Source organism: Ursus americanus, chromosome 11, assembly GCF_024610735.1.
Source record: "Ursus americanus isolate L20-20 chromosome 11, mUrsAme1.1.p, whole genome shotgun sequence".
Taxonomy (NCBI): Eukaryota; Metazoa; Chordata; class Mammalia; order Carnivora; family Ursidae; genus Ursus; species Ursus americanus.
Window position 1 is genome coordinate 34,066,823 of NC_142137.1, and position 26,857 is coordinate 34,093,679.

A 26,857-nucleotide genomic window follows, 5' to 3' on the forward strand; every position below is an offset into this window, starting at 1 on the left:
AACGCTGGAGTTCTGCAGTTTTCAATGATTGGTAAAGTTGGTTTTGCCTGGATATTCTTGCTGATCTTCTGGGGGAGGGACCTGTTGCACGGATTCTCAGGTGTCTTTGACCTGGGCAGAATGGCACTGCCCTTGCCAGGGGGCCAGGCTTAGTGATGTGCTCTGGATTGCTCTATGTGGCTTTTGTTCCCTGAAGGCTTTCCGTACTGCAGAAAAATGAAATGAGACCGCACTGTCCCACCTAGGATTCTGCCCTGTTTAACCACCTGAGACCTTTCAAGCAGGGATGTCCCTCACTGGAGCAGACATCTAAAAGTTCTGATTTTTGCATTCCACTGCTATATCACTTTCCAGTAGTCAGCTTACAGAGGCTCCCTCCCCCTGCGGTCTATCTTCCCATATATCAGCTTGGATTCACTTCTCCACACCTTCTACCTTGCAGAAAGTGGTCACTTTTCTATTTGTAGAGTTGCAGCTATTCTTTTCTTAGATCTCTGGTTGAGTTCACAGGTGTTCAGAATGATTTGAGAGCTATCTAGCCGAATTCTGGGACCAGATGAAACTAAGGTCTCCTACTCCTCTGCCATCTTGGTGAAAAATCAGAAAGAGATATATTTCTAAAAGTGCCAGGCACAAAGGGGCGCCTGGGTGGTGCAGTCGGTTAAGTGTCCCCAGCTCTTGGTTTCGGCTCAGGTCCTGTGCATCAGGCTTTCTGCTCAACACAGAGTCTCCTTGACATTCTCTCTCCCTCTCCCTCTCCCTCTGCCCCTCCCACTCATGCTCGTTCTCTCTCTCAAATAAGTAAATCTTTAATAAATAAAAATTTTAAAAAGTGCCAGGCATAAAAACAAATACAAAAATCAATGGAAAAGAATAAAGGGCCCAGAAATAAACCCATGCATATATGGTATATTAATTTAATACAAAGGAGCCAAGAATATACAATGGGAAAAGGATAGTCTCTTCTATAAATGGTGTTTGGAAAACTGGGCAGCCACATGCAAAAGAATGAAACTGGACCCCTATCTTATACCATACAGAAAAATCAACTCAAAATGAGTAAAAAACTTGCACATAAGGCCTGAAACCATAAAACTCCCATAAGAAAACATAGAGCATAAGCTCCTTGACATTGGTCTTGGCAATTAATTTTTTGGATTTGCCACCAAAAGCAAAGGCAACAAAAGCAAAAATAAACAAGCAGGACTACATCAAACTAAAAAGCTTCTGCACAGCAAAGGAAACCATCAACAAAATGAAAAGGCAAGCTATGGAATGTGAAAAAGTATTTCCGAATCATATATCTGCAAGTTTTTTTTTTTTTAAGTAGGCTCCACACCCATAGTAGAGCCCAACATGGGACTTGAACTCAAGACCCTGAGATGGAGACCTGAGCTGAGATCAAAGTCAAACACCTAACCGACTGAGCCATCCAGATGCCCCTGTGGTAAGGATTTAATATCCAAAATATATAAGAAACTCATACAACTGAACTGCAAAAAATAAATAAATAGATCAGATTTTAAAATGGGCAGAGGACCTAAATGGGTATTTTTTCCAAAAAAAGACATACAAATGGTACTTGACATCACTCACTAATCATCAGAAAAATGAAAATCAAAACCACAGTGATACCACTTCACACCAGTTAGAATGGCCATTATCAAAGAGCCAAGAAATAACAAATATTGGCAAGGATGTGGAGAAAGGGGAACTGCTGGTGGGAATGTAAACTAAAACTGAATTTTATGTAATCAAAAACTAGTAGTCTTTGCTTTCTAAACATAAAAAAATAGGGAAGTTCATTCATCAACTACTTTAAATAATTTTAGACACATTACCACAAAAGGTATAAGACTATATTCTTCAGATGTGATTCTGTATTTCCTTACTTACAATTCTACCATAACAAGGAAGAACTTTCATTGGTTCAGGTTGAGGTTAAGATTACCTCAATCAAGAACAACAATCAGATAAATAAGTGGTTTGCCTTTCACAGAAAAAGTATGAATTCAAACCAATAAATATTTGCCAAGTACTCATTATATAAAACAGGAATTCAAGAGGGTTAAGGCAGCAAACAACAAAGACAAGTCTATCTCCTCCTGTGAAAAAATGACAGGCCTCTTGATTTCAATGTATAAAAAGGTGAAAAGTCCTATCTTCTGGTTACTTGAAATGCTACTTTCAAAAAAAGTACATTGGTAGCCATTTGGAATGAGGACCACATTTAATTTAATCTCTCATAAACCTCTGTTCTGTTTATAAACTAGTAAAAATGAGAGGTTTTTAATAAAACCACTACGAATGTGGAGAAAGTACACCAAGTGGTATTCCAGAGGTTTCCCTTTGTCTTTGAATAGAACTATTTCATAGTATCACTAGAAAAAATATTCTACATGGTTGCAAAGTATTCCAAAACTTAGAAGAATCAACAGCACCTAGGAGAAAATAAAAATCCAAACCAAAATAAGTTTTCCTAAATAAAGAAGTAGGTAGGCCTAAGAAACGCTACTTTTATTTATGAAGCCATTAACCTCCAAAGGAAGCTGAGTATGCTAATTATTTCTCAATTAGCCTTTTGTTTACTCATACTTAGGAACCTAAGTGCTTCACATATCTAAATGCCAAAACTAAAACAAAACTTTAGTTCTAGGGGTGCCTAGGTGGCTCAGCCATTAAACATCCGACTCTTGATCTCAGCTCAGGTCTTGATCACAGGGTTGTGAGTTCAAGCCCTACACTGGGCTCCATACTGGGCATGGAGCCTACTTAAAAACAAAAACAAAAACAAAACTTTAGTTCGAAAACATTTCAAAATAAAGTTTTGAGAAAATTAACAAATATCTCCCCAAATTAAAGAACTTAATTTCTAGTCAAACTTTTCAGTACTTTATTCCTCAAATGAGATGGAATGCTCAGTACTACTGAGAAAGCTTCAAATAAGCTTTTTTAACATCATGGCAAGGCAATATATATTTCTTATGGCCAATAAACACACAATGTCTGCCCGTACAAGAGCAATGTAACCTCCTTGCAGAAAATTTTGAATTTTACATGAAATGTAGTCCAAATCTTTCATCCCATTTTCTTCCAGAAGAATAACTAAAAACTATAGTTCATCTCTAACTCTGAATTTTACTACTGAAAAATAGCATCAGTAAAGGATTCATATTTATTTACTAGACACCTACCATACAGAAAAGGCATAAAACAAAGCTCCTGATCTTAAACTCATTCTTTAAAGTAATTTATAATCTTATAAAAGACTTGAATTAATTTAGCACTATGTAATGAAGTCTTAAAACCACTTATCACACAAGAAAATTAAAATAGAGGCAGAGTCACTATTTTGAGGCAGATTCTCAGGGCAAAGCGTAAAATAAAACTAATTACCAAAGTCTAGGTTCCCTGACTGAGAAAATCTATTCTGATGGGAAGACCACTTACACCACTTCAGATGCCCTGGGCAAAGTCAAGGCTCAACCACTGCTCAATGTAAGCCATCCCAGGAGACACTTCCCCTAGTTTTAAAACTCAGCATCCCAAGCAAACCTAGTTGGTCACCCTAGCTCGAGAAGTAGTAAGGAGAAAGCAATTCAAACTTTTATTTAGGACTTACGTATTGATCTCTATGCAATAAAGAGTTGAGTGGATTAGAGAATCTCTAATCCCCTCCAGTTTTAAACTTAATTTTAAGAGTCTCCCACTGAAACTGGCCAGTAACATTGATCCATTCTCTTCTGACTCATTTTACATGGCGTCTTAGAACCATAAGACTTTAGTGATCACTCGCCTTCCTTCAGCCTCCTCTCTTCTAGAACATCACACTCTTGTTCTACTCCAAACTCACTGGCTGGTCCCTCTGTTTCTTTGGATGGTTCCTCTTCCTCTACCTGACGGAAAACATTAAATGTCCCAGAGCTTGATCCTCTGCTGTCTTCTCTATACTCTCTCCATGTGACCACCTTTAAACACCATTTATATTCAGATATCTCTCACAATTCATACCTCCACCTCTCCCACCTCCGCACTGAGCTCTGGACTCAATATCAAACCTGAACTTCTCAAAAGCATCTCAAACTTCACTTCAAACAGAACTTGATTCTACTTGCCTTTCTCACTCTTCCCTGCCTCAGGAAATGTCAGTACCATCCACTTTAATTACTGAAGCCAAAACTAAGACATCTTTGATTCCTCTTTCCCTCCTTTTCCATCTCCAAACCATCAGTAAATCCTGTCAGCTTTCTCAAGTATATTCCAAACCTGTTCTCTTCTCTGAATCCAATCTTACCACTATGATCAAAGCCGTCATCTGTCACCTAATTACTACAGTAACCTATTAACTGGCTTCCCTACTGCTCTTCTTTCTCACACCCCTCCACAATTTCTTTCCCTCACAAAACAGCCAGCAGTGATCCATAAACACCAACAGTACAGAATGTCTACTTTGTTTTCCCAAAACATAGAATAGTGTCAGCCTCATAGGAGACACTCCCCAGTGAATGAATGAACAGTCATCTCTCCTCCCCTTTCATAGCTAGCTTCCCCCCACATAGAATAGAATCCAAACTTCTTATAATGCCCTACATTCTCAGGCCTCCTTCACCTCACCTCTCTGCTCTCTATGTTCCAGATTCGCTGGCTCTTGATATTCTTCAAACTCCTCATTCTTACCATAGAGCTGTTTCTGTACTCTCCACCTGACCACCGCTCCCCTCATGCCTGGTTCCTTCTCATCATTCTGGCCTCAGCTCAATATTACCTCCTCAGAAAGGCCTTCCCTGACCAGCCTATCCAAAGTAGCTCTCACCCAGTTTGGCCATCTCACCCAGTTTCCTTTTTTTCACAGTACTTACAGGTGAATTCTCTTGTTGTTAGTTTACTTACAGACAGTTTGCTCCTCACTAGAATATAAGCTCCCTTGAGCTGAGACCTTATCTTTCTTGTTCAGTGATGTATCCCTAGAGACTAGTACAATGCCTACTACATAATATTTATTGAAAGAATGACTCACAAACACTTACCAAGTACTTATTATGTGCCAACTGCTATGCTAGGTAATAACAATGGATTTTTTTAATTAAAAATAGAATGTGGAAGTAAAATATTAGTATGAGGAGAAACTTTTATGTTCATTTTATGTTGACCATTCCCACCCTTAAAATGGAAGATCTTATATGACAAACTCTACTTTTCAAAATATTATTTTGACAGTGTAAAATGTGAATACCCTTAAAGTAGTACTAATAATTAGTATCTCATTGCAGCTTTGGAAGTTATCTAAATGATGACATGTTCATTTTTTAATGCACACTTTACAGATTAGTTCCCACTAATTAAGCCATCCCTCGGTAAAATACTATCTAGGACTCTTCATGTCTTCAGAATATGCATACAAACATTTCATACAATCAGAAAAATCATGACTCTGTAAAACCTTTCTGTTATCAACATACAGAAATATTCACAACATGACAATAGTGGTTGTCAACTCACCATTTATTGCCTGGCCTCAGATTAATTAACCAGCTTCACTCAAGCCAAGAAGTGATCAAATTCCAATTACTAATCAAGTTCATTTCACAAAGTCATCACTTAAGTTGAGATTCACCCCTCACCTCCCAATGCCTATTATAATAGAACATGTCCAACTGAGTTTAGGTGAAAGTTATGTTTCATTGTTACCACAGTACTTTTAGATCCATCTAATTCAGAACCACAGCAGAAAACCTTAGTATCTGATGTAATCATACCAGTTACCACCACTGTCATTATGACATCACTAAACACCTTATGGCAAAGCATCAACTAGGAAGAGGTAGATTTCAAGCTCAAGGCACTAAACAAATGACATTTCCTCAGACCTTACGTTTTCTATAACATCATATTTTAGCACACTTTAAAACTATCATACCTACCCCAAAATGTTGTAAGAGTTGAATATATTAATATTTTTAAAATATCATTTATAAAATGAATCAAATTCAGTATAACTAGGTATAAGTTCTCAAAATATTACTATATCATACTAGATTTTTAAAACCTAAGGGCAACAGAGGCACCTGGGTGGCCTAGTCGGTTGAGTGTCCCAACTCTTGATTGCCGCTCAGGTCATGATCTCAGGGATGTGAGATTGAGCCCCAATGCGCTGGGCATGAAGCCTGCTTAAGATTCCCTCTCTTCTTCTCCCTCTGCCCCTCCCTCTCTAAAAAACAAAACAAAATAAAACAAAAACCTAAGGGAAATATACCCAACCTTCAACCAACTTTGAAACTATTATACATTTTGAATAGTAGGGTATTCTCAAATGCACTCAACTGAAAACATAAAAGACATACCACTTGTTCTATTTAAAATTAGCTTTCTAACCATACTTGCCAGTAGAAAAAGAAGAAGGGAGGGGTTTTTGTTTTTTCTTTGTATGGAAATATAAGAACAGATTCATCTTATTTACATTTTTAAACAGTTACTCTCTAAAGCTGAAAAACTAGAGGTACCAAAACAAAATTAAATCCTAAAACAAAGGTAAAAAGTTCAGGATTTTCCATCTCACACTTGTTATTACTATTTGTTTTTACTGCCATTACTTAAAAAATAAAAAAGTTCCCTTCAGTATTTTCAGCTGGTTCTATATTACCTTTCATTTTCTGTTCAGTCTAGTTACATATTTGTATAAACAAATCAGTTTTAGGATACTTAGAATTAACCCACATATTGAAATAAGCTCATTTCAATACCAGAAATTATTTACTTATCCCTGGTCTTTGCATTTGGTCCTGACAGGACCAAAATGATTGCTGACAAATTCAATCAGAAAACAGCCCTTTGTTTTCAGAAAAGCTCTAAAATCACTCAATTTAGTCTAAAGATATAATGGGCATTATTTCAAAAATATAAATCTTCTTCAAATTCTCAGGAAAATAAATCCTGCATAAATCAACTCAGAGGTCGTTATCTTGAACTTTACCATCTGCTCATTTGTAAAAGAAACTACACTTAAGTTTCTCATCTATGGTATAACTTTATAAAACTAACCAAAAATAATTTTAAATACTTATTTGCTCATGGGGCACCTGGGTGGCTCAGTAGGTTAAGTGTCTGCTTCCGCTTGGATTACAGTCCTGGGGTCCTGGGATCAGCCCTGCATTGGGCTCCCTGCTCAGTGGAGACCCCGCTTCTCCCTCTCCTCCCGCTTGTGCTCTCTTACTATTTCTGTCTCTCTCGCTCTCAAATAAATAAATAAAATCTTTAAAAAATACTTATTTGCTCAAGAAAATAAAGAAGCATAACAAAAATTACATTATTACTGTAAAAGTAATGCACTCTCAGCATATAGCTGAAAAAAAATTTTATTGGAAAGGCGTGTCCTGACTTACCAATGGTTTATCACTGTCAAAAAAAAAAAACTGAGATAAAATACATGCTTTGTAAAGCTATCCTGTCCAAATTCCTTCAACTTCAGTACTGTTTATAAAGTATCTCCTTTCACTATGTTCTTTGCTACAACTAAGGTCTAGAGGCTGCAATACAACCTCAAAGTCCTTCCTTCAGTTACTTAACTCCTAAGCACTGTTTTCTTGCTCATGGTAAAAAATGGAAAAAATGGATACAATGCTTGGGTGATATTATACCTCCAAACACATTATTACAAATCTATTTAAGGAGATTAGGTTACAAAGATATTACAGATGGCTTTTGACATGTACAGATAAATTGAAACCACTCTATCCAACCAACCCCTAGGGATAATGAAGTGTCTTCTCACTTACTGAAGTTACTTTGATTGCAGGATTTCCAAATACTCAGTAAGCATCAGAAACCTCTTAACTGCAGTCTCCCCTTCTTAGGACAAGTAGTATACATCTTACAGAAAATAATTCCTACTCACATTTTTTTACTAAATTCATACCTACATTAAATTCCATTATTTCTAAAAGGGTTGCAGGACCAAATTTAAGAGAATGATTTTAAATCTAACTCTGGAATTTAAAATTTATATATGTCTCCATCTAAGAGTACAGTGTGATGACTACAGTTAACAATACTGTACTGCATGCTTGAAATTTGCTAAGAGGGTAGATCTTAGGTGTTCTTACCACTCACAAAAATACGGTAACTCTTATGAGGTAATGGATATATTAACTAGCTCGACTGTGGAGATCATTTCATGATGCATATATACATCAAAATATCAAGTTGTACACCTTAAATATACATACAATTTCTACTTGTCAATTACATCCCCCAATAACTGGTAAAATTATAGTAAAAAAAATCACAAATTTCTAGACTATCACAAAATTGCATTATTTGAAATTTTAATAGCAACTGTGCCTGATATATTTCAAACAGCAGAAAATACTATCAGAAAAAAATTCACACTTCCAAATACTGCTTCTACTTTTTTTGTTTTGCAAATAGCTTTGAATGTACACAAAAATGTCAGTTACAAGTGGAACTCAAACATTTTGTGGAACAAGGTTACTCAGGAGTTCTAGAAACACCTAAAATTGTAGAAAAATTTCGCGTCTGTACTTATGGCAAATTTTTCTGGATAAAAGCTCTATATAACTTTCAGCTTCTCAAAAGGGTTCAAGATCCAGTTAAAGTGACTGGAGGAATCGACAGTGTCAAATAACTTGTCACAGGCAACCCAAGCCTTATTTTTTTTATCCCGAATTGGGGGGGGGGATTTATCCTAATTCGGTGGCTCCCACACAACTTCTAAGCAGATGCAGGCATGAAATGGCTGTCCGATACAGACGGCTCCCTTCACACACACAACGCGGCAATCTCCAAATTTTCCTTGAAGGGATCAGGGAAAAGCAAACGCATTAACACCCCCACTGCTCAAAGATCGATTGGCTTATGCAGGACGTGTCCTCCCCTTACGCCAGAGAGAGCTGCGGGGAGGTGACCAGGTTTCACTGAGGGGCTGAAGTCCCCTCCGGGATCACTCACGGAGGAGACCACATCACCAGCAACCTCTTCCCGCCCCAAAACGCCCCAAGGGGCAGCTGCGGGCGTGGGCGCAGCAGACCCCGGCCCTCCCAGGCGTGCCCCGAGCCGCCGCCGCAGCACGGTCGCAGCGACCTTCTCGCTCAGGTCCCCCGTGAGCCCCGTTATCCACGTTGGCCACACACCCCACGAGGGAAAGGGAAGAGGTCGGACAACAAAGCGCAACCGGAGGAGGCCCAGGCCAGCTTTAAGTTGGGGCGCGGGGGCTGCGGCCCGAGGAGGAGCTGGCTGGACGCCGAGCCGCGCGGTGCGGGGCGGACGGGGCCGCGGATGCGGCCCGCCAGATGTCAGCCCGCGGGGCCGGGGTGTCGGCAGCCGGGAGGAAACCGGGAGGGCGTGCGCGCGGCGGCGTCGGGGAGGCGGCCCGGGGGAAGCCAGGCCTAAGAAGGGAGGGGAGCAGCGGCGGGGTCCCGAGGAGCCTTGGTCGGCCGCGACCCTCACGCCAGCTGGGGGACTGTCCCGTTACTTACCCGCCGGGAGACTGCGGGCTCCGCCGGGGCTGTCCCGGCCGCCAGCCTCCGGGGCCAGGAAGCGCCCCCACATAGCGGGCGGGAGGGCCGGGGGCGCACGACTCCCCTCGTCCGTCCTCCCCCGCCTTCGCCTCCTGCTCCTTCGGCGGCGGAAACTTGTGTGGAGCCTGGGGCCGCGGCGGCAAGAGCGGGAGGGCGGGCAGGCGGTCTGGTTAACGGCTGCTCAGCGACGGGCGGGGAGCGCAGGGGCCAGATTCGCCGCGGCGCCGGCGGCGGCGACTGCCATGGCCGAGCCCACTGGGCTGAGGCCGGGCCCGGGAAGCGACGGCTCCGCGGTGACGGCGACTGGGTCCCCGGGTGAGCCCAGGCAAGGCTCAGAGCCTCCAGGCGAAGTTGCAGCTGCGGCTTCTCTCCGCCCCCTCCGCGGGCAGAGCAGGAGCCCGAGTCTGGGCCGGGTGGGGGCGGGGCCTGACGGAGGCGTGGCCTCGGGCGCTTACATAATGCGTGCGCGGCGCGGGGCGGGAACTGCGGACCCGTCCCGCAGGGTACCCTGAGGCCGCTTTGCTCAGCCAGCGACTGATGGGTCGCCTCCACGCGCCAGCTGCATCCCTCCCTCCCCATCCCCGCGCTCGGCCGACTGAGAAGAGAAGATGAAAAGAACGTGGCCCCGGGGCTGTATCTTTCGGTACCGCCCTCCCTTGGGTAATCCCTCAGTCCCTCCGGGGCTCCTCTCTGAAAGAGACGTAGAAGACCTGTACCCGCAGCATGACTGCTGGAGATACAAGGCTAGCCCGGGAGGGATTGAGAGACCCCCAGATTTATTTGGGATTGGGGTTAAAGTCATCATGCATTCCACAAACATCGTTGATAGATCACTTTGGGGGATAGAAAAGAAGTCGTGTTCCTGAATTCTCAATTTCAATGGCGGGGGGAGGGGGTGCGGGGAGCGGTTTGCAAAATATCTACAATACAAGAATGTGCGCAGGATAAAGCATAAAAGAAAAAGACTAGAGGTTCAGGGAGGGGCCGTAAATTTTAATCTAGTAGCCTAGTGATTCAGATAAGCAACCAGAAAGGAAGGAGTCAAAATGGCCTCAAAATATGTAATGGGAGTAACTTCCTTAGACCCAACGCCTTCACGTTCCTCCTTGGTTTGGTCAGTTCCCACTCTTCACCTGAACCCAGAGTACAAGAATGAGTATCCTGAGGAAGGACAAAGGAGTGCAGCATCCTCTCCTTAAATCTTACTTTTCGTTGGCAATATTAGGATCCTTCCAACATTTAGATACAAAAGAGTCCATTTAATAAATATTGGTGGAGCACTGTAGAAGAAGGAGGGTTCTGCACCTGGCACAAGAATCAGAGGTAAACTAAAGAGCAAGTCCCTCCCCTCAACAAGACTTTGAGTTCAATGATGCTTTTTCGTGTTTTAGAAGTTTGCTAACAAAAGCCTCATATTTCTATTTAAACACTCTAGAGTTGGGAAATACTGCTTAAAGCTTTTAGAGGTTAAATTACATTTAATTGTGTAGTCTATTACTTACCACATCTGTGTTGTAATTTATCTGGTTGCAGTTTTACATTTAGTTTCCCACCCGTAGAGTTCCATTTATTTCTCCAAATCATGAGCAGTTGGCCCAAGGGTCAGCTTTTTCTTTTTTTTTAAAGATTTTATTTATTTATTCGACAGAGAGAGAGACAGCGAGAGAGGGAACACAAGCAGGGGGAGTGGGAGAGGAAGAAGCAGGCTCATAGCGGAAGAGCCTGATGTGGGGCTCGATCCCAGAACGCCGGGATCACGCCCTGAGCCGAAGGCAGGCGCTTAACCGCTGTGCCACCCAGGCGCCCCAAGGGGTCAGCTTTTTCTGAGGATAGAAAGAGACAGAAACATGAAAGGATGTGATTGGTTCCTTTTCCTGATTTAAATGTGTATTTGCTCATTTGAGTAGTTTAAGTATTCAAGTTTAGAAAGCTTGAATAGTTGAGGTTCAGAAAGAAACCTTAAAAAAATAATAATAAATTCCAAAAAGAATTATCAGAAGCTATACAGCTACATGAAAGTATCCTTGTTTTCATGATTTATAGTTACCATAGTCTCATACTAGGTACAGTATTTATTAAATAGCAACCTTTTTTTATACAGTTCTAAGAAATGTATGAATTATTACAGATACATCTTGGTCCTTTGTGAGTTTATATGTTAATTCAAAACTCTGCCAACTTCCACTCAGTTCTAAGCAGTTTTTTTTTTTTAATCATTTGCTCAGGTTTTCTACATGTTTTTTACCAATGTGAAGGGCATGCTACTACACACACACAAAAGAACATGTGAAGCTGAGACAAGGTAAAATATTTCAATACCTATTACAGGGTAAAAGGAAATAGTAAGAACATGTTTCTATTTTGGCAGTTGGCAACAAAGATAAAAATTTTTGTGTTCCTACTAATTAAACTTGAAAGGATACAGATCTAATGCGATTAAAATAACATAAATACTAAGCGAGAATATTATGTATATGAAGTAAACTATAACCATTTTTTTATTCATATAGATTCTGAGTACATACTGAACTCAGATTCCCCCCACACACAGTATCCATAGTTCTCAGAATGATTAAAATTTATCATAGCACAGGTTTAAGAGCCTAAGAACTACCTAACCATTACCAAGCCTGATGTTGTAAATTGGCACATTTTTGTTTTGTTATGATAGTATGAAAAGACCATGAGGAGAATCTTATAAGCAAAGACATTTATTACTGAACTTACGTATTTCAGTAATTGCTCGTATAAGCAGAGATAATAAAAGTAAGTAATGAACAGAATGTGTATCTTTCTGTGCATGTTTAAATATAGTTGCTTAGGTGAAATTTAGATACTTAATGTTTTGGGAGGGGACTTTTTTTTTAAGATTTTAAATATTTATTTGGCAGAGAGAGAGCACAAGCACGGGGAGCGGCAGAGCCCAACATGGGGCTCAATCCCAGGACCCTGGGATCATGACCTGAGTCAAAGGCAGACGCTTCACCAACTGAGCCACCCAGGCACCCCTTGGGAGGGAACTTTTTAAAAGTATAAACTAGGGGCGCCTGGGTGGCTCAGCCGTTAAGCATCTGCCTTTGGCTCAGGTCATGATCCCAGGGTCCTGGGATCAAGCCCTGCATCGAGCCCTGCATCGGGCCCCCTGCTCAGCAGGAAGCCTGCTTCTCCCTCTCACACTCCCCTTGCTTGTGTTCCCTCTCTCACTGTCTCTCTCTGTCAAATAAATAAAATCTTTAAAAAATAAAATAAAATAAAAAATAAAAGTATAAACTAGATGATAAAAGAGTAAAAAGTACCAAAAACACCATATTTAATATCAAACCATATTAAACTCTTCATTTGAAAATTGCATTCCAAAAAAAATTTCAAAATGAAAAATAAATGTTGCATTTATAAATTTTTAATTCTTTGGATACGAATCTCTGATCTGATTAAGTTAAGCTATCTTACATGTGTTTGTCTTACATAAATTTATTGTATTAGGCAAACAACAACCAGAGGATTGAAGAGTGATATAACAAAGGATGAAAGTGATATTTTTAAATGAGAAGAAAATATCTTGTGCATGATATGAGGAAACCTCAAATGAGGTTAATGTTTATAAAAATATAAAATATCAAAACCAACAAAATGTAGAAAAATTAAACCATCCAGTAACAATTGAAATAGTTCCTAAAGAACAACTGCCACTTGAGAGGGACAGATTTGTGAATGAAGTCTAAAAAATTTCAAGGGACAGATAATTCTTGCGTATCAAGTGTGCTACAAGGGCCATGATATAGAACGTCTTCCAGATCATAAAAATGACAACTTACTGAATTTATTGTGGGTTGTTGTAATCTCAAATAGTCATTTATAATAACAAAAAAAAGGAAACTAAGAAACTCTTTTGACAATGGATTGGAAAAAATCTTAACTGGATTCCTATAAAAAGGTGAATAGAAGACGTAGAGGTTATTCAACCTGTCTGTGCCTCAATTTCCTCATCTGTGGTGTGGCCAGGCCAAGAGGGTGAGGATATCTCATCTCTCAAGTCCATACAGAAAATTAATCCCATCTGTACTTTGGGCTGTAAAGTTAGGTTGCAACGGCCAATGAGAAAGTAGGTTTAAGACAGGAACCACTAAATCATGGAGCAGTCCTTTGATTGGGAGGCAAGGCTGGAAGGGATGGAATTTAGATGAAGGACGAAGTTAAGTCTTCCAAGGTACAAACAGTGTTTACTGGAACTGCTTAGGATTGACGTATTTGTGAATGAAACTTATTGTATTCACCACCTGGTCATACTGAGCCTATAGAAAAGATGCAACACCATTTACAATGAAGGGGGACAACAAACTTGACAGTGTATAAAGAGACAAGTTCTCCCCTGCCTATCTTCCTATTCAGACCCCAGAAGGATAGGTGTATGGAGAGAAGGGTGGAGTCTAAGAAAGCAGCTCATACCTTCAGTACACACACACACACACACAGCCTCCTACCTAACCTGCCCTAGTGGAGAAGAGGACTGTTTTAATAACCGTAAATAGCCAAAACATTATGGAATTGGATTGAGATGAACTCAGTGGAAAGGCAGCTTTTAAATAGAGTTGATAGCAGTAGTGAGACTTTAGAATATATATTTTAAATGAATTGAGACTTCTCACTAAACTAATCAAATATTTTATGTAATCCTCAAGACAATCTCATCAAAATAAAAACAAAAAATAAAAATAATTTTAAAAAAAATGAACAAAGAGAAAAAGAGACAAACAAAAAACAGACACAGCTATAGAGAACAAACTGGTGTTTACCAGAGGGGAGGGGGGATTGGGGGATGGGTGAACTAGGTGGAGGGGATTAAGAGTACATTTATTGATTTTCCTGACCTTTGATTGTATCCTTATAGATACTCTGAATGAATTTGACTACTGTCCATTTAAATTGGGTTGACTATATTTAGACTAATTTATGTGATCAATTAAATCATTTTCTTCTTCTGATGAAAAAAAAGAGTACATTTATTATCATGAGCACTGAGTAATGCATAGAATTGCTGAATCATTATATTGTATACCTGAAACTAATATGACACTGTATGATAATTATGCTGTAATTAAAATTAAAAAATAAATAAAACAATCTGTCATCAACAGTCAATATTAGGTCCATTTTAAAGATTGGCAGAAAAAGACCCAGAGAAGTAAGTTCATACAGGCAGTAAAAAGCTAGCATCCAAACCTAATCCGCATGATCCCAAAGCCCATGCTTTTCCCATCATGCTCTTTAATATGTTGCAAAACAAATTATAAGATTTTTCTTCAGATGCCGTGTGAGAAGGAAGTACCTAATTATAGGATTTCTGTATAATGTTTAGGGTTCAGCTAAGATTGGAAACCATGTGACATTAATCTGTGGTGTTCTATGATTTTCTTTAGCTGCAGCCAGCAGTTTGAGTATAGGAATAAAGAAGGCAGATAAAATAACAGGATTTTGTGGTGTGGGCACTTAGGGAAAGGGGGCAAAGAATTTAAGGATATTGGCTAGAGAATGGATGAAGTGATGGGAATCTGGGTCTAGCCTATCTGGAGAGAACAGTGAAATCAAGAGAGGGCTGAAATGTTGACAGAAGGCTGAGGGAATAAGGCAGAATAGCAGATATAATGACAATAGGGGGGCAAACCGTGGAAAGATGGGGCATTAGGGTAAGGGGGGAGAATGTTTAAGATTGCAGAGGTGGGGCAGTGGAGGAATTAATCTATGAGGCTGCACTGGAGTTGCAGGTCTCTGATCTCCCTTCCAGAAAAATATTGATGTTCAGCCACAAGGAATGAGGTTGACTGATGGCCTCCAGCTGTTAGCACCTGAAGGATCTGCCTCAGCTTTTGACGGTAGCCCATTCTTCTTGGATAGCTCCAGCCAGTGACTGAGCATGGCAGAGACATTGGGACCTGCCATTCTTTCCCATGGAGAACCCTTGTAATCATAAGCCTTTGTTTTCTAGCTCTCTGTTGGGTTGACTGAGACCAGGTCAGATCTGCACGTGGGTCTGGGTCTCCCCTTTCCAATCCTATTTCCCTCCCCTTTCATCTTTCACAGGTGCTACGCTCCAATAAACTTCTTGCACTCCTAACTCCAATTTTTCGTCTGCTTCCCAGAGAACCCAACCGAAACAATCTGTAAGGATAAAGATATAAAGGAGTTAGGTTTGTTTGTTGTGAATAGTAAAGTCGGGGCTCTATAAAGCATGATGAAAATGTTTCTGAGGACAGGATACCAAGGATGGGTCATCAGGAAGGCAGCACATAGCAACATGGACTGAAAGCACACAATAGTATACATATATAAGCACCTTACATTTTGAACAGCAGGGGAAGGCAGAATTGAAAAAGCCACAGGGTTTAGTGGACTCGGAATACCACCTGGACACACAAACTCGGGAGAGAATGTTCTGAGTAGTTCTGCCTGGGCTGGTCCTGGCCACTGCTGTCCCAACTAGAAAAGTTTGCCACTATGCAAGGAACTTCCAGGAGCAAACTACAAATGTGTGAAATTTACTGTGTTCACTCAGATTGACAGGATTTTAGTTAATAAAGAGTAGTTAATTGGTTACAATTTCTCTACTCAAATAATTTTCAAACATTAACATGGTTTTCTTAGTAGCTTTCTTACTTCTGGGTAGTAGAAGAGAATTTAATTTGATAACGCTGTTAACTTTCGTCCAAAGAATTTTTCCCCATATTGCTTACATAATGGCAGAAAATAGTGATCTCTGGAACTGTAAATACAGTTAATGGCACTGAAACAATTCCTAGAATGACCTGGGTTAATTTAAAGATTGGGCCTTTTTGCTAAAATTTCAATGGAGGTCTAGAATTTTAACAAGTATTACATTCAGAAAACCAAACACAAGTCTAGCTGCAACTTTCAGGTTTATGGGGAAACTGATTTCTTATCTTTTTTCCTGATTGCAAAAATAATACATATTTTAAAAAACAGAAAGAAGACAGTATAAAAATAATCATTACTTATTCCTTCAGTAAATATTTCTAGGGCAGGAAAACTAGGGAGAGGTGTGAAAGATTGACTTCCTTCACCACAGCTTTTAAATTTTCTGTTGTGTAAACATATATACATATCAATAAGGCAAGGGTTGCTTGGGGTTTTTGTAACCCAAATTATCTCTAAGGAAAGGTGGAGTCACCCTGTACTCCAGTGCTTACAGTCTTTCATATTACAGGTTACACTCTTAAATATTTTGATCAACACTGATTGAGGAGGTCACTTAGCCTGACTTGAATTCAATCTGCAAAATTTGGAACCTGTATTTTTTTTTAAAGATTTTATTTATTTATTTGACAGAGATAGAGACAGCCAGCGAGAGAGGGAACACAAGCAGGGGGAGTGGGAGAGGAAGAAGCAGGCTCCCAGTGGAGGAACCTGATGTGGGGCTCGATCCCAAAACACCGGGATCATGCCCTGAGCCGAAGGCAGCGGCTTAACGACTGAGCCACCCAGGTGCCCCTGGAAACTGTATTTTTAAAAAAAGATAAACTGACTTTTAAAAGATCACTTTCAGGACACCTGGGTGCTCAGTCGGTTAAGCGTCTGCCTTCTGCTCAGGTCACTATCCCAGAGTCCTGGGATCAAGTCCCTCATCGGGTTCCTTGCTTGGCAGGGAGCCTGCTTCCCCCTCTGCCTCTGCCTGCCACTCCTCCTGCTCTCTCTCATTCTCTCTTTCCAACAAATAAACAAATAAAATCTTAAAAAAAAAAATCACTTTTTTTTTGAGGGGTGGGGAATGGCAGAGGGAGAGGGAGTGAGAGAATCCTCAACAGGCTCCAAGCCAGTGCGGAGCCCAGTCAGGGCTCAAGCTCACACCCCTGAGATGATGACCTGAGCTGAAGACGAGAGTCCCACGCGTAACCGACTGAGCCACCCAGGTGCCTGGAAAGATCACTAAAAAATGTAGTGAAATAATTACTACATTGTAATGGTTGTAAAAATATGTTAAATATGGCAGTGGAAAAAAGCAACATATCTAAATTAGTATATTTAATAGATATAAGTAAACTAATACTGTTTCACTTGTATCTCAAAATTTTAACATATCAAATTGTCTCATTTTCAACACATTTTTGAAAATGCATCTGAAATACTTCCCCATTTTTGAAAATGGAGATCACCTTATATTTCGAACATATCTGGACTGAATTAAAATTAATGAATTAAAATTGGTCCTTTTTTTCTCTAGCCACAAACAAGGTATTTCTTAAGGATTTCCGGTATTTTGCAATGTTATGTTTGGGGAATCCATATTTAATATTTTTAACTATCTAAAACTGAATTTAGAAAGAATAACAGCTTATAGACTTTTCTTACAACCCAGTAAGACTTAAAAGTTTTTTTAAAACCGAGTAGAATAACTAATTTATACTTTCATTATTGTAATTGAGACTTCTGTTTTTTAATGAACCTTGAATCACCAATTACTGAACTGCAAAATGAAAGCACAGAAAAGCCGCCTGAATATCAAATACATTCATTATCATAAGTGTCCGGAGAGAATCTGAGATGAATTAACAACGAACAAAGCATCTACAATTAAATTCATACTCTTCAACATGTACTGGGAATGATGGCAAAATAAATTACAAATACATATGTGTGTATATAAGGTATACACGAAATTATGATATTTTCCTAATTGGATTATTACACAAATTTTTACATTACTTGGTTCTTTTTTTTTTTTTTTTTTTAACAGATAATGTCCTAATGAAGTTCTGGAGGAAACCTAGCCTTAGAAAAGTTAGGCAAGTTATTTATACCATGAAAGATCACTGAAGGATAGTGGTCTTCAACTGAGACCGAAAGATAGAGATAGTGGTTAGCATTTATGTTCATAATCTTAAAAAAAATACATGATCTCAGCAGGAGGGACCTATAGGGCCACTAAGGAGAGGGCTGAGTTGGCGGCACTTGATCAGCGTTGGGGGAGAATAGAGTGAAAGGCATTATCCAGAGAATTCTGCACAGCAGTGCCTGAACGCTGCTCGCTTCTTTGCTCACCCTTGAACGTCAGTCTGTTCTGGCCCAGGCCCAAGAGCTAGGTTTCAGATCATGGCAGGCTTAGGAGAACAGTGCAGACTGGAACATCTAATCCCACCCTGGCTTGCCCTAAAATGGCCCCTGAATTCGTCCAGCTCCTGATCCTGCTGCCTCAGGCTGTTTCTAGAAACTCAATGCACAGAAGAGCAATGCCACTTTTGCTCCAGTTTTGAGTTTGGGTTTTACCACATAATTTTTTTAAAGGAATTTTCATCTTCCCACATGCCATCTTTTAGAACAGATTGCTTAAAATTTCGTAGAGGAAATGAGTCATAGTTAACCGATGAGAGTGTGTGTCTCCGTGTTTCCAGGGTCGAGATAATCATCACCCTCCAGGTACCTACCTGCCACGCAGGAAGCCGCTACCAGGCACTGGAGTTTTCCTGTTGCCTTTCCATCCAGGGGCTTATGATGAATTTCCTTAAAATGCTTTGGTATGTGTGGGCTTTCTCCTGTTTACACAACGTCTGTTGGAAGGTGAAGTTTGTAGGCTGCGAAGTGGCTCTCTGCTGGGGTGACAGCCTGCCTCCCACAGAACGTGCCAGAAGAAGGGGACCTCAAGAGCCACTGTGAAGCTCATATGCCCTGATCCCTTTTCAGATACTGGCAAAAGGCCAGAGCCACAGTAGTGCTACAGTGAGTAGCTGGGTGATGTGGCAGATTGCCAGGTGACGGCCAGACTGTCATCTATAAAGAGATGGTTTTTATAGACTCCCAGTAACCCATACTGAACCCTGTGGTTTCTGGGAGAAAAAAGAACCAGATTATTCTCCTATTGGAAACAAACAAACAAAACAAACAAACGCTGGATTTAGGTTTGCAGGATCTATATTGGTCTTTCAAAATACTTCAGTATTTACTTCAGTAAATAGCCTTTGCATGATCGTATGTCTGTAACTCACACTCTCTCTGAGTCTGGGGATGCTCTCTGCCCCTCCACTTCCACCATGCCCAGGGGCTTTGTAATGTTGTCTGTAGCTGCCTCATTAACTCTCAGCCCTCTTGGGTTCTCCGAATCTGTTTTTTTTTTTAAGTATGATAAGGAGGATGTCATTTAATGTGAGAAGTGTCAGCACATTCAAAGAAAAAAATGAGTATCAATAAACTGAGAAAAAAATGATTAACATAAAATGTCATCTTAAAATTTTCTTATAGTTTAAGATTTGTATAAACAAAACTGATATTTATTAATGTGTCCTCTTAATGCATACAAGAGTAGATGATACTCTATATCCACGGTACTTTTCTCTTGTGCCTTAAAAAAACAATAAAAGATAAGGCTTTATGAAATACCGTTTATAAACACATTTTAATAAGGCTTATTATTCTTTCCTTTTAAAATTAAATTTTTATAAATCCTAACATTTTAATCTACTTCAGCTAACTATTCATAAGTATTCAGGACCATGATGGGGTCATTTTAGGCAAAATGTTCAGTGTTAATGCATTCATGGATAGAAATTCAGATGCAGAAAATGCTTAAGACCTTTACTTCGCCTTATTAAAAAAACTCAGAAAAAGTAATACCAAGCCTGGAGATCTTAAATCTCTGACAATGTAAATATACTATAATTGGTTGCATTTTTTTGTTGTTGAACTTAAGAGTATATCTAGTTTTATAAAAGCTATAAGTATTTAGTAAAGAATATTCAGAAAAAAATAGAAAACAATTATAAATGAGAAACTGGGGTCTATATAATGATCCTGAAGAGCGATACTGAAACTACTCCCTGGGCCAACAGCGTTGTACAGTGAAACAGCTTGTTAGCTTTCCACGGTTAACAAGAGGGCGGCCAACCGGGGATGTACTGTATGGTGACTAACATAATATAATAAAAAATCATTTAAAAAAAATAAAATAAAATAAACAGATTTTACTTCTAAAAAAAAAAAAAAAAAAAAACAAGAGGGCGGTCAGGAAGTGCGAAATGAGAGGTGCCGGCACCACAGAGCCCAGTGGGCCTCGTGGACTCAGTTTCCTCATTTGTCAAACGGGATTCTTGCAGTACTCTCCCATAAAGCTGTTGTGAGGAGTAAGCACGGTCACGTTTGATAAAGTGTTTCACGAATTTTAGGTAAGCTAATCTTTTTAAGAAACACAAGGGGCAGTTAATTCAAAAGAGAAACTCTGTGCGAATAAAAGGTATGATCGAGTACTGAGCACTGCACCAAGAATTTTACCTGCACTGTTCCATTGAATTTTCGCAACATGATAAAGAACAGTAGGAATGATTATTATCCCCATTTTAGGGATGAGGAAACTGAGGCACAGGGAGGTCCAAGGAGACATGGTTCACAAGTGGCAGAGCAGGAATTCAAAGCCAGTTCTGCCTGACTTGAGAGCCTCGGTACTTTCATATTTGCTGTTACAGGGAAAAGTTTAACTTCATTAGTAATCAAAGATTTCACAACTGAACGGTATGAAAATGGAAATACAAAGGGATGATAAGCACCAATTCCATTTGTCTCTGTAAAGGGAGGGAAGGAAGGAGGGGAGTAGAATTGGGTAGGGGGTACATGAAGAATTCAGCCATAGATGTCATATTTTACTTTTATGAAACTAGTGAAGATATGGGAGTGTGTAAAGATTTGATAAACCAGGGCCATGGGTTAATATTGTTCTTCATGCTTTAAATAATTCACAGTAAAAAATTAAAACAGGGAACTAATATCACCCTATTTTGTTTTTATGAAGAAGAAATAATTAAGAAAATAATTCTGGTGAAAGTCTGGAGAAACTGATGTTCTTTTTTTTTTTTTTTAAGATTTTATTTATTATTTGACAGAGAGACAGCCAGTGAGAGGGGGAACACAAGCAGGGGGAGTGGGAGAGGAAGAAGCAGGCTCCCAGAGGATGAGCCTGACGTGGGGCTCGATCCCAGAACGCCGGGATCACGCCCTGAGCCGAAGGCAGACGCTTAAAGACTGAGCCACCCAGGCGCCCCAGAAACTGATATTCTCATACACTCCTGGTGATATAAATTCGTCCAACTCTTCTGGAAACCAATTTGGCAATATGTTTCTAAAATTATAAAAATAATCACACTCTTTGGTTCAGTAATTTTCCTTTTGGTACACTATCCTAAGGAAAAAAATTATCAAAATATGTATGCATGTACACATATAAATACACTCACTGGAAAAACTCTATGTACAAGGAGGTTAACTGCAGTATTATTTATAATAGTGGAATATATTAAATATAAGATTTTTTAAATAGTTAATATCACGCAGCCTTTAAAGTAATGTTTATGAAGGCTATATGACAATATGCATAATCGTTACGATGTAACATTAGTTGAAAAAAGTCAGAATATAAAATCCCGTATCCCCTAGAATTAAATCAATGAAAAAACAAGCATAAAGTTTAGGAAGAAACACCCTAAAATGATGAGTATAGCCCTAGCATTAGGGTGGTGAGATCAGGAATATTTTTCTCTTCTCTCTTTTGAATTTTTTATAATAATGATCTGACATATTGTTTTTGTAATGTAAAGTTATGACGTAGTACAAACCCAGCTTTGGAAATTATAAGATATGTCTGAAAATGAACTAGAATTCAAGGGAGAGGATGAGGAGCTCCAAGGAAGACAGTAGATAATTCACACTCAGTTCAGGAGTTCCAGGAAGGGAGGTCCATCAGGCTGGGGTCTTTAGGAGAGAGCTTCTGCAGGAGGAGCTGTCAGTGGCTTCAATAATTGGTAGAACTAGGACGAGGGGAGGGCCCCAGGGAAGCGGGCAACAAGCTTCAAAAGCAGAAAGACAGGAGGTGACGGCAGGCGACAGCACTTCATGTCGTGGAATATTTTATTTTCAGTTTTTATCTTCTGATTTTTTTTTTTTTTTCAGAAATTGCGGTGACTTTAAAGTTGTCATGGTTGAATTAATTCCACAAAACAACTGGTTGTAGAATCATAGCAACATAATTATGAGCTGTGCTTCTGGCTCCAAATCTTTTATCTAAAAATAATCGCAATGACTGCGTCTTGGGAAAACAAAGCCGTCACCTATTCTTGTGCTCCAGCTATCTTGGTAGTCACTTACTGGAAAATGGATCGTGGGTAAAATAACTGCATGTTTTTAGAACTCTGCTTGTCGCTCTTCCCCTTCACTGAGTGGATTAATGAAATAATTTTAAAACTTGCGATCTACAGGCATTCCCTTAAGCGCGAACATGACTTAGGAAAAATCATACAAGCCTGCCTGTGTTCCCCAAGGAACACACCCCTGGCACCCCTGAAAGGCAATCTTGTTCCTTCAGGGGGTGTATTTTCTTGCGCAGAAAGGAGCTGGGAGGCCAGGGGTGGAGCTGTGGTGAGTAGCAGCAGGAATGTTAGGTAAGTCTCCCGCAAGGGTACGATGAATGAACCTGTATGCTCCACTGCCCCCCACATACACCAGCTGCTCCTTGCCCAGCTTCCTTGGGTTAGGTAAATACTCACTGAAAAATACATGAATCAACAGGATGAACGATGACAGTTATTCACAGAAGGATTCCTTTGTGCTAGGAGTTTACGTCCGTGAACGCTAATTGTCCTAAGAATCCTGCTGAGCATACAACTCAAATGCCAGCGTTCTTAGGTTCTACTAACTCTAGCTCTTTTTTTATCCTTTAAAATGAGAGTGCTCCATCGCCATCTCACCGCTGGTGAGAAATCTGCCATTCCTCCCACATCTCCAGGTTTCTCTTCCTCACCTCGTAGGCCAGATTGTCCAACTCTCCTCTACAACTCTCTTGTGTTTGCCTTCCCTTCTGCTGTATTGCCTTATCCAGGACTATAAACACATCACCCCAATTTCATCACTCCCCAGGAATGGTCCACTGTGATGCCGAAGTCATAAATGACTCAATTTTGGATATTAAGACTTATTGCCCCAAATAAAGCCCCAGACTGGGCTATTTTGCTAGATTTCTCTCCTTCCTGAGGTTGGTGCTCTCATGCAAGCTCTAGGATGCTCAAAATACTTGCTTATCATGCAAAACAATTTAGTTCTCTGTCTGGGGCTTCCTTGCTCATCTCCAAAGCAGGTCTGTCAGGGTGTTTTGCTACACTTAAGAGTCCTAGGAATCAGGGCTGCGGTCTGTTGTAGTTTTAAACAGCAACCCCCAGTGCTATGTTATTATCCACATTTTACGCAAGATGAAACAAGGTTAGTGAAATTAAATGATTACCCAAGAAAAAGGGCCAAAACGTGAATTAAAAGCCTGGCTACCTAACACAAAATTTATGCTCCTTCCGCTAAACCAGGATGAATATGTGAGAGTCAATACTTAACTGAATGTTTACAACATGCCAGGCTCTGTTCTGAGAACTTTAGGGGCATTACCTCATGAAATCCTCACATTAGTTTCTATCTATTTTATAGGTACAGAAATAGTAAGTAATTTGCCCAGAGCCACATAACTAACATATGGCAGGGTCAAGATTAGAACCCAGAAGTTCAGTCTGTATGGTTCCCATCGTTAGCTCTACCAGCCACATGTTGTAGTTCCCCTCAGTCCCTTCTGCAGCTGGAAATGGGGGCAGATACTGGCTGACAGACAGTTCAATCTGCACCATGAAAATGACCTCTGTGTGGTTTGGAAACTCATGTTTTCTGAAGCCACAAGAGTGCGGGGGCATGGTGGGGTCTGAAGATTTGCTCAGTGACAAAATGAGTTATAAACTTTGTAACAGTTGCTTTTGAAAATAATAATGCAGTTCAGTCTTTTCTTGTTTAATGAGTTGCTACAAATGCACTTAAGTCATTTAGGCCGTCATTCAAGATTTACCGTGTCCTCTGTATGTCAGGTCCTGTCGGGCACAGAACAAAAAAGATGAATCCTTCACATGCAGGTCCTGGAGTAGCCCAGAATCCTGTGAGGAGCTTACAGTCTAGAGCATGCTGTAACATTAGTCATTCATCAGAATGTTACACATTTGATGATAGTTGAAGCTCAAGAGAGTCATATTTAAGATCAATATATGCAAGAAATGTCTATTTGTCTCTGGAGGAAAGAGAAATGCTCTATCTTGCAGTGGAAGCAAACCCTCCACCATAAAGTAGACAAGCAGAGCCTGGGTGACCACTCAGATGACCACACAGTCAGGATTCTGTAAAGAGTGGCCTGAAAAGTTCTCAACCTAGAGTTCACGATTCATATTGTGAGTGTTAGGAGGACAGTCACATCTAAAGGAGTGTGAAGATCTACCTAAAAAGGCAACTTAAAGGGTAAGATTACAAAGAATGTCTTTTCCAAGATTGATCTATGGGGGATGGTGCTGAGATTCTAGAATTCCCTGCCCAGTTCTTTAGAGAAAAAAATTATTAGCATGAAGAAGGCATTACATTGGATCACCATTGCTTGACAGTACTATTCCTGAAGAATACAGAACTTGCTTTGATTTATTTTATGCTCCAAGTTCTGATCTAAAGTTTGATTTCCTAGGTGAACAGGACCATCAGGGCGAGATGTCCCATGAAGATAACCACTAGCAATTCTTTTACAGGAACATCTCTCACTTTAAATTCATAAATAGACATCTTCACTTAGAGATGGATCTTAAATATCTCTAAGCAGTGGTTAGAACCAAAGCAGTGGTTTTTGAGATATACCCCTAGGGCTTCACTTGAGAACAAGTTTTACATGATATGCAAAAATTGTGCATTGTTTTGTTATTTGATTATCTGTCGGAGAATCTCAATAAGATTTTTTTAAAAAGGCTCCTGGGTGTCTCAGTGGTTAAGCATCTGACTCTTGATTTTGGCTCATGTCATTATCTCAGGGTCATGAGATTGAGCCCCAGAGTGGGCTCCACCCTCAGCACCACAGCTGCTTAAGATTCTCTCTTCTCCCTCTGTCTCTCCACCCCCATCCTCCCACCCACCCCATCCCCCCGACTCGCAAGTGAGCCACACTCTCTTTCTAAAAAAAAAAAGAAGCCCATTGCAAAAAGTAAACACCTCTGAAATTTTGGTCCATTTCTCTGTTCACAAGGAACTGAAGCCCAAAGACATTCAATGATTCACTGAAATGGCAGAGGTAAATCCTAAAACTAGGCCACTGTTCCTAACCCAGTCCACTGCACAGACTTTCCACTTCCTGTCCCACAAAGCACTGTGAGTCTGGAGAGCATGGAAGTCACCCAGGCCCGTGTACCTCTAGGAGAACTCTATATTTCTTGTACTGCATCAGCTAAGGGTTAGGCTTCAACTGGGAAGATTTTACTAAAATACTGACTGGCCAGTCCCCATTTATTGTTTATATAATTAGGTGCTATATAATCAAATTTGATCTTCACAATAACCTATTGAGTTGGGCAGAGCAAGTATCTCCCCTGCCCCATCCATAATTTTTCAAAAGGTAAAACACTCTCAAAGGTATTGATTTGTTTAATCAAACATATAGTAGATTAAAACAAAATACTCCAAATTCTAGTCTTCTGACTTTAGAAAGACAGGGCTTAGTTCATTATATTTTGTCCTGTTTGATCCAATTAGCTAGTACTCGCAGTGCCTGTGTAGATAGGAGACCAATGATGTCATTAATATAGAAAACCCTAATAACCATACCAAAAAACTACTAGAACTGATAAATGAATTCAGCAAAGTCACAGGATACAAAATCAACATGCAGAAATCTGTCATATTCCGGGTTCCTGAGAGGCTCAGTCGGTTAAGCAGCTGCTTTCAGCTCAGGTCATGATCCCAGGGTCCTGGGATTGCGTCCTACATCGGGCTCCCAGCTCAGTGGGGAGTCTGCTTCTCCCTCTGCCTCTCCTCCCACTTGTTCTCTCAATCTCTCTCTCTCTATCTCTCTCTCTCCCTCAAATAAATAAATTAAATCTTCTAAAAAAAAATCTGTTGCATTCCTATACACTAATAATGAAGCAGCAGAAAGTGAAATTAAGAAAACATTACCATTTTTGATTGCACCAAAAACAATAAAATATCTAGGAATAAACTTAACCAAAGAGGTGAAAGACTTGTACTCTTAAAGCTATAAAACACTGATGAAAGAAATTGAAGACAATGCAAAAAAAATGGAAAGACATTCCATGCTCATGGGTGGGAAGAACAAATATTGTGAAAATGTGTATACTACCCAAAGCAATCTACACATTCAATGCAATCCCTATCAAAATACCAGCAGCATTTTTCACAGAACTAGAACAAACAATCCTAAAATTTGTAGGAACCACAAGAGATCTTGAATAGCCAAAGCAATCTTGAAAAAGAAAAGCAAAACTGGA

At 40.0% G+C, this 26,857-nt stretch overlaps 1 protein-coding gene across 2 annotated transcripts in view; it reads right to left on the reverse strand.

Moving 5' to 3' along the window:
* The window catches only part of CEP85L (centrosomal protein 85L), a 161,491-nt gene extending 151,563 nt beyond the window's left edge, over window positions 1–9,928 (reverse strand). For both annotated transcript variants that reach the window (XM_045798549.2, XM_087865421.1), the window contains exon 1: window positions 9,492–9,928. In XM_045798549.2, coding sequence (XP_045654505.2) covers window positions 9,492–9,564 — 73 coding nt within the window. In that variant the 5' untranslated portion in view covers window positions 9,565–9,928. The remainder of the gene's footprint in view (window positions 1–9,491) is intronic.
* Between the last annotated feature and the right edge of the window lie 16,929 nt (window positions 9,929–26,857).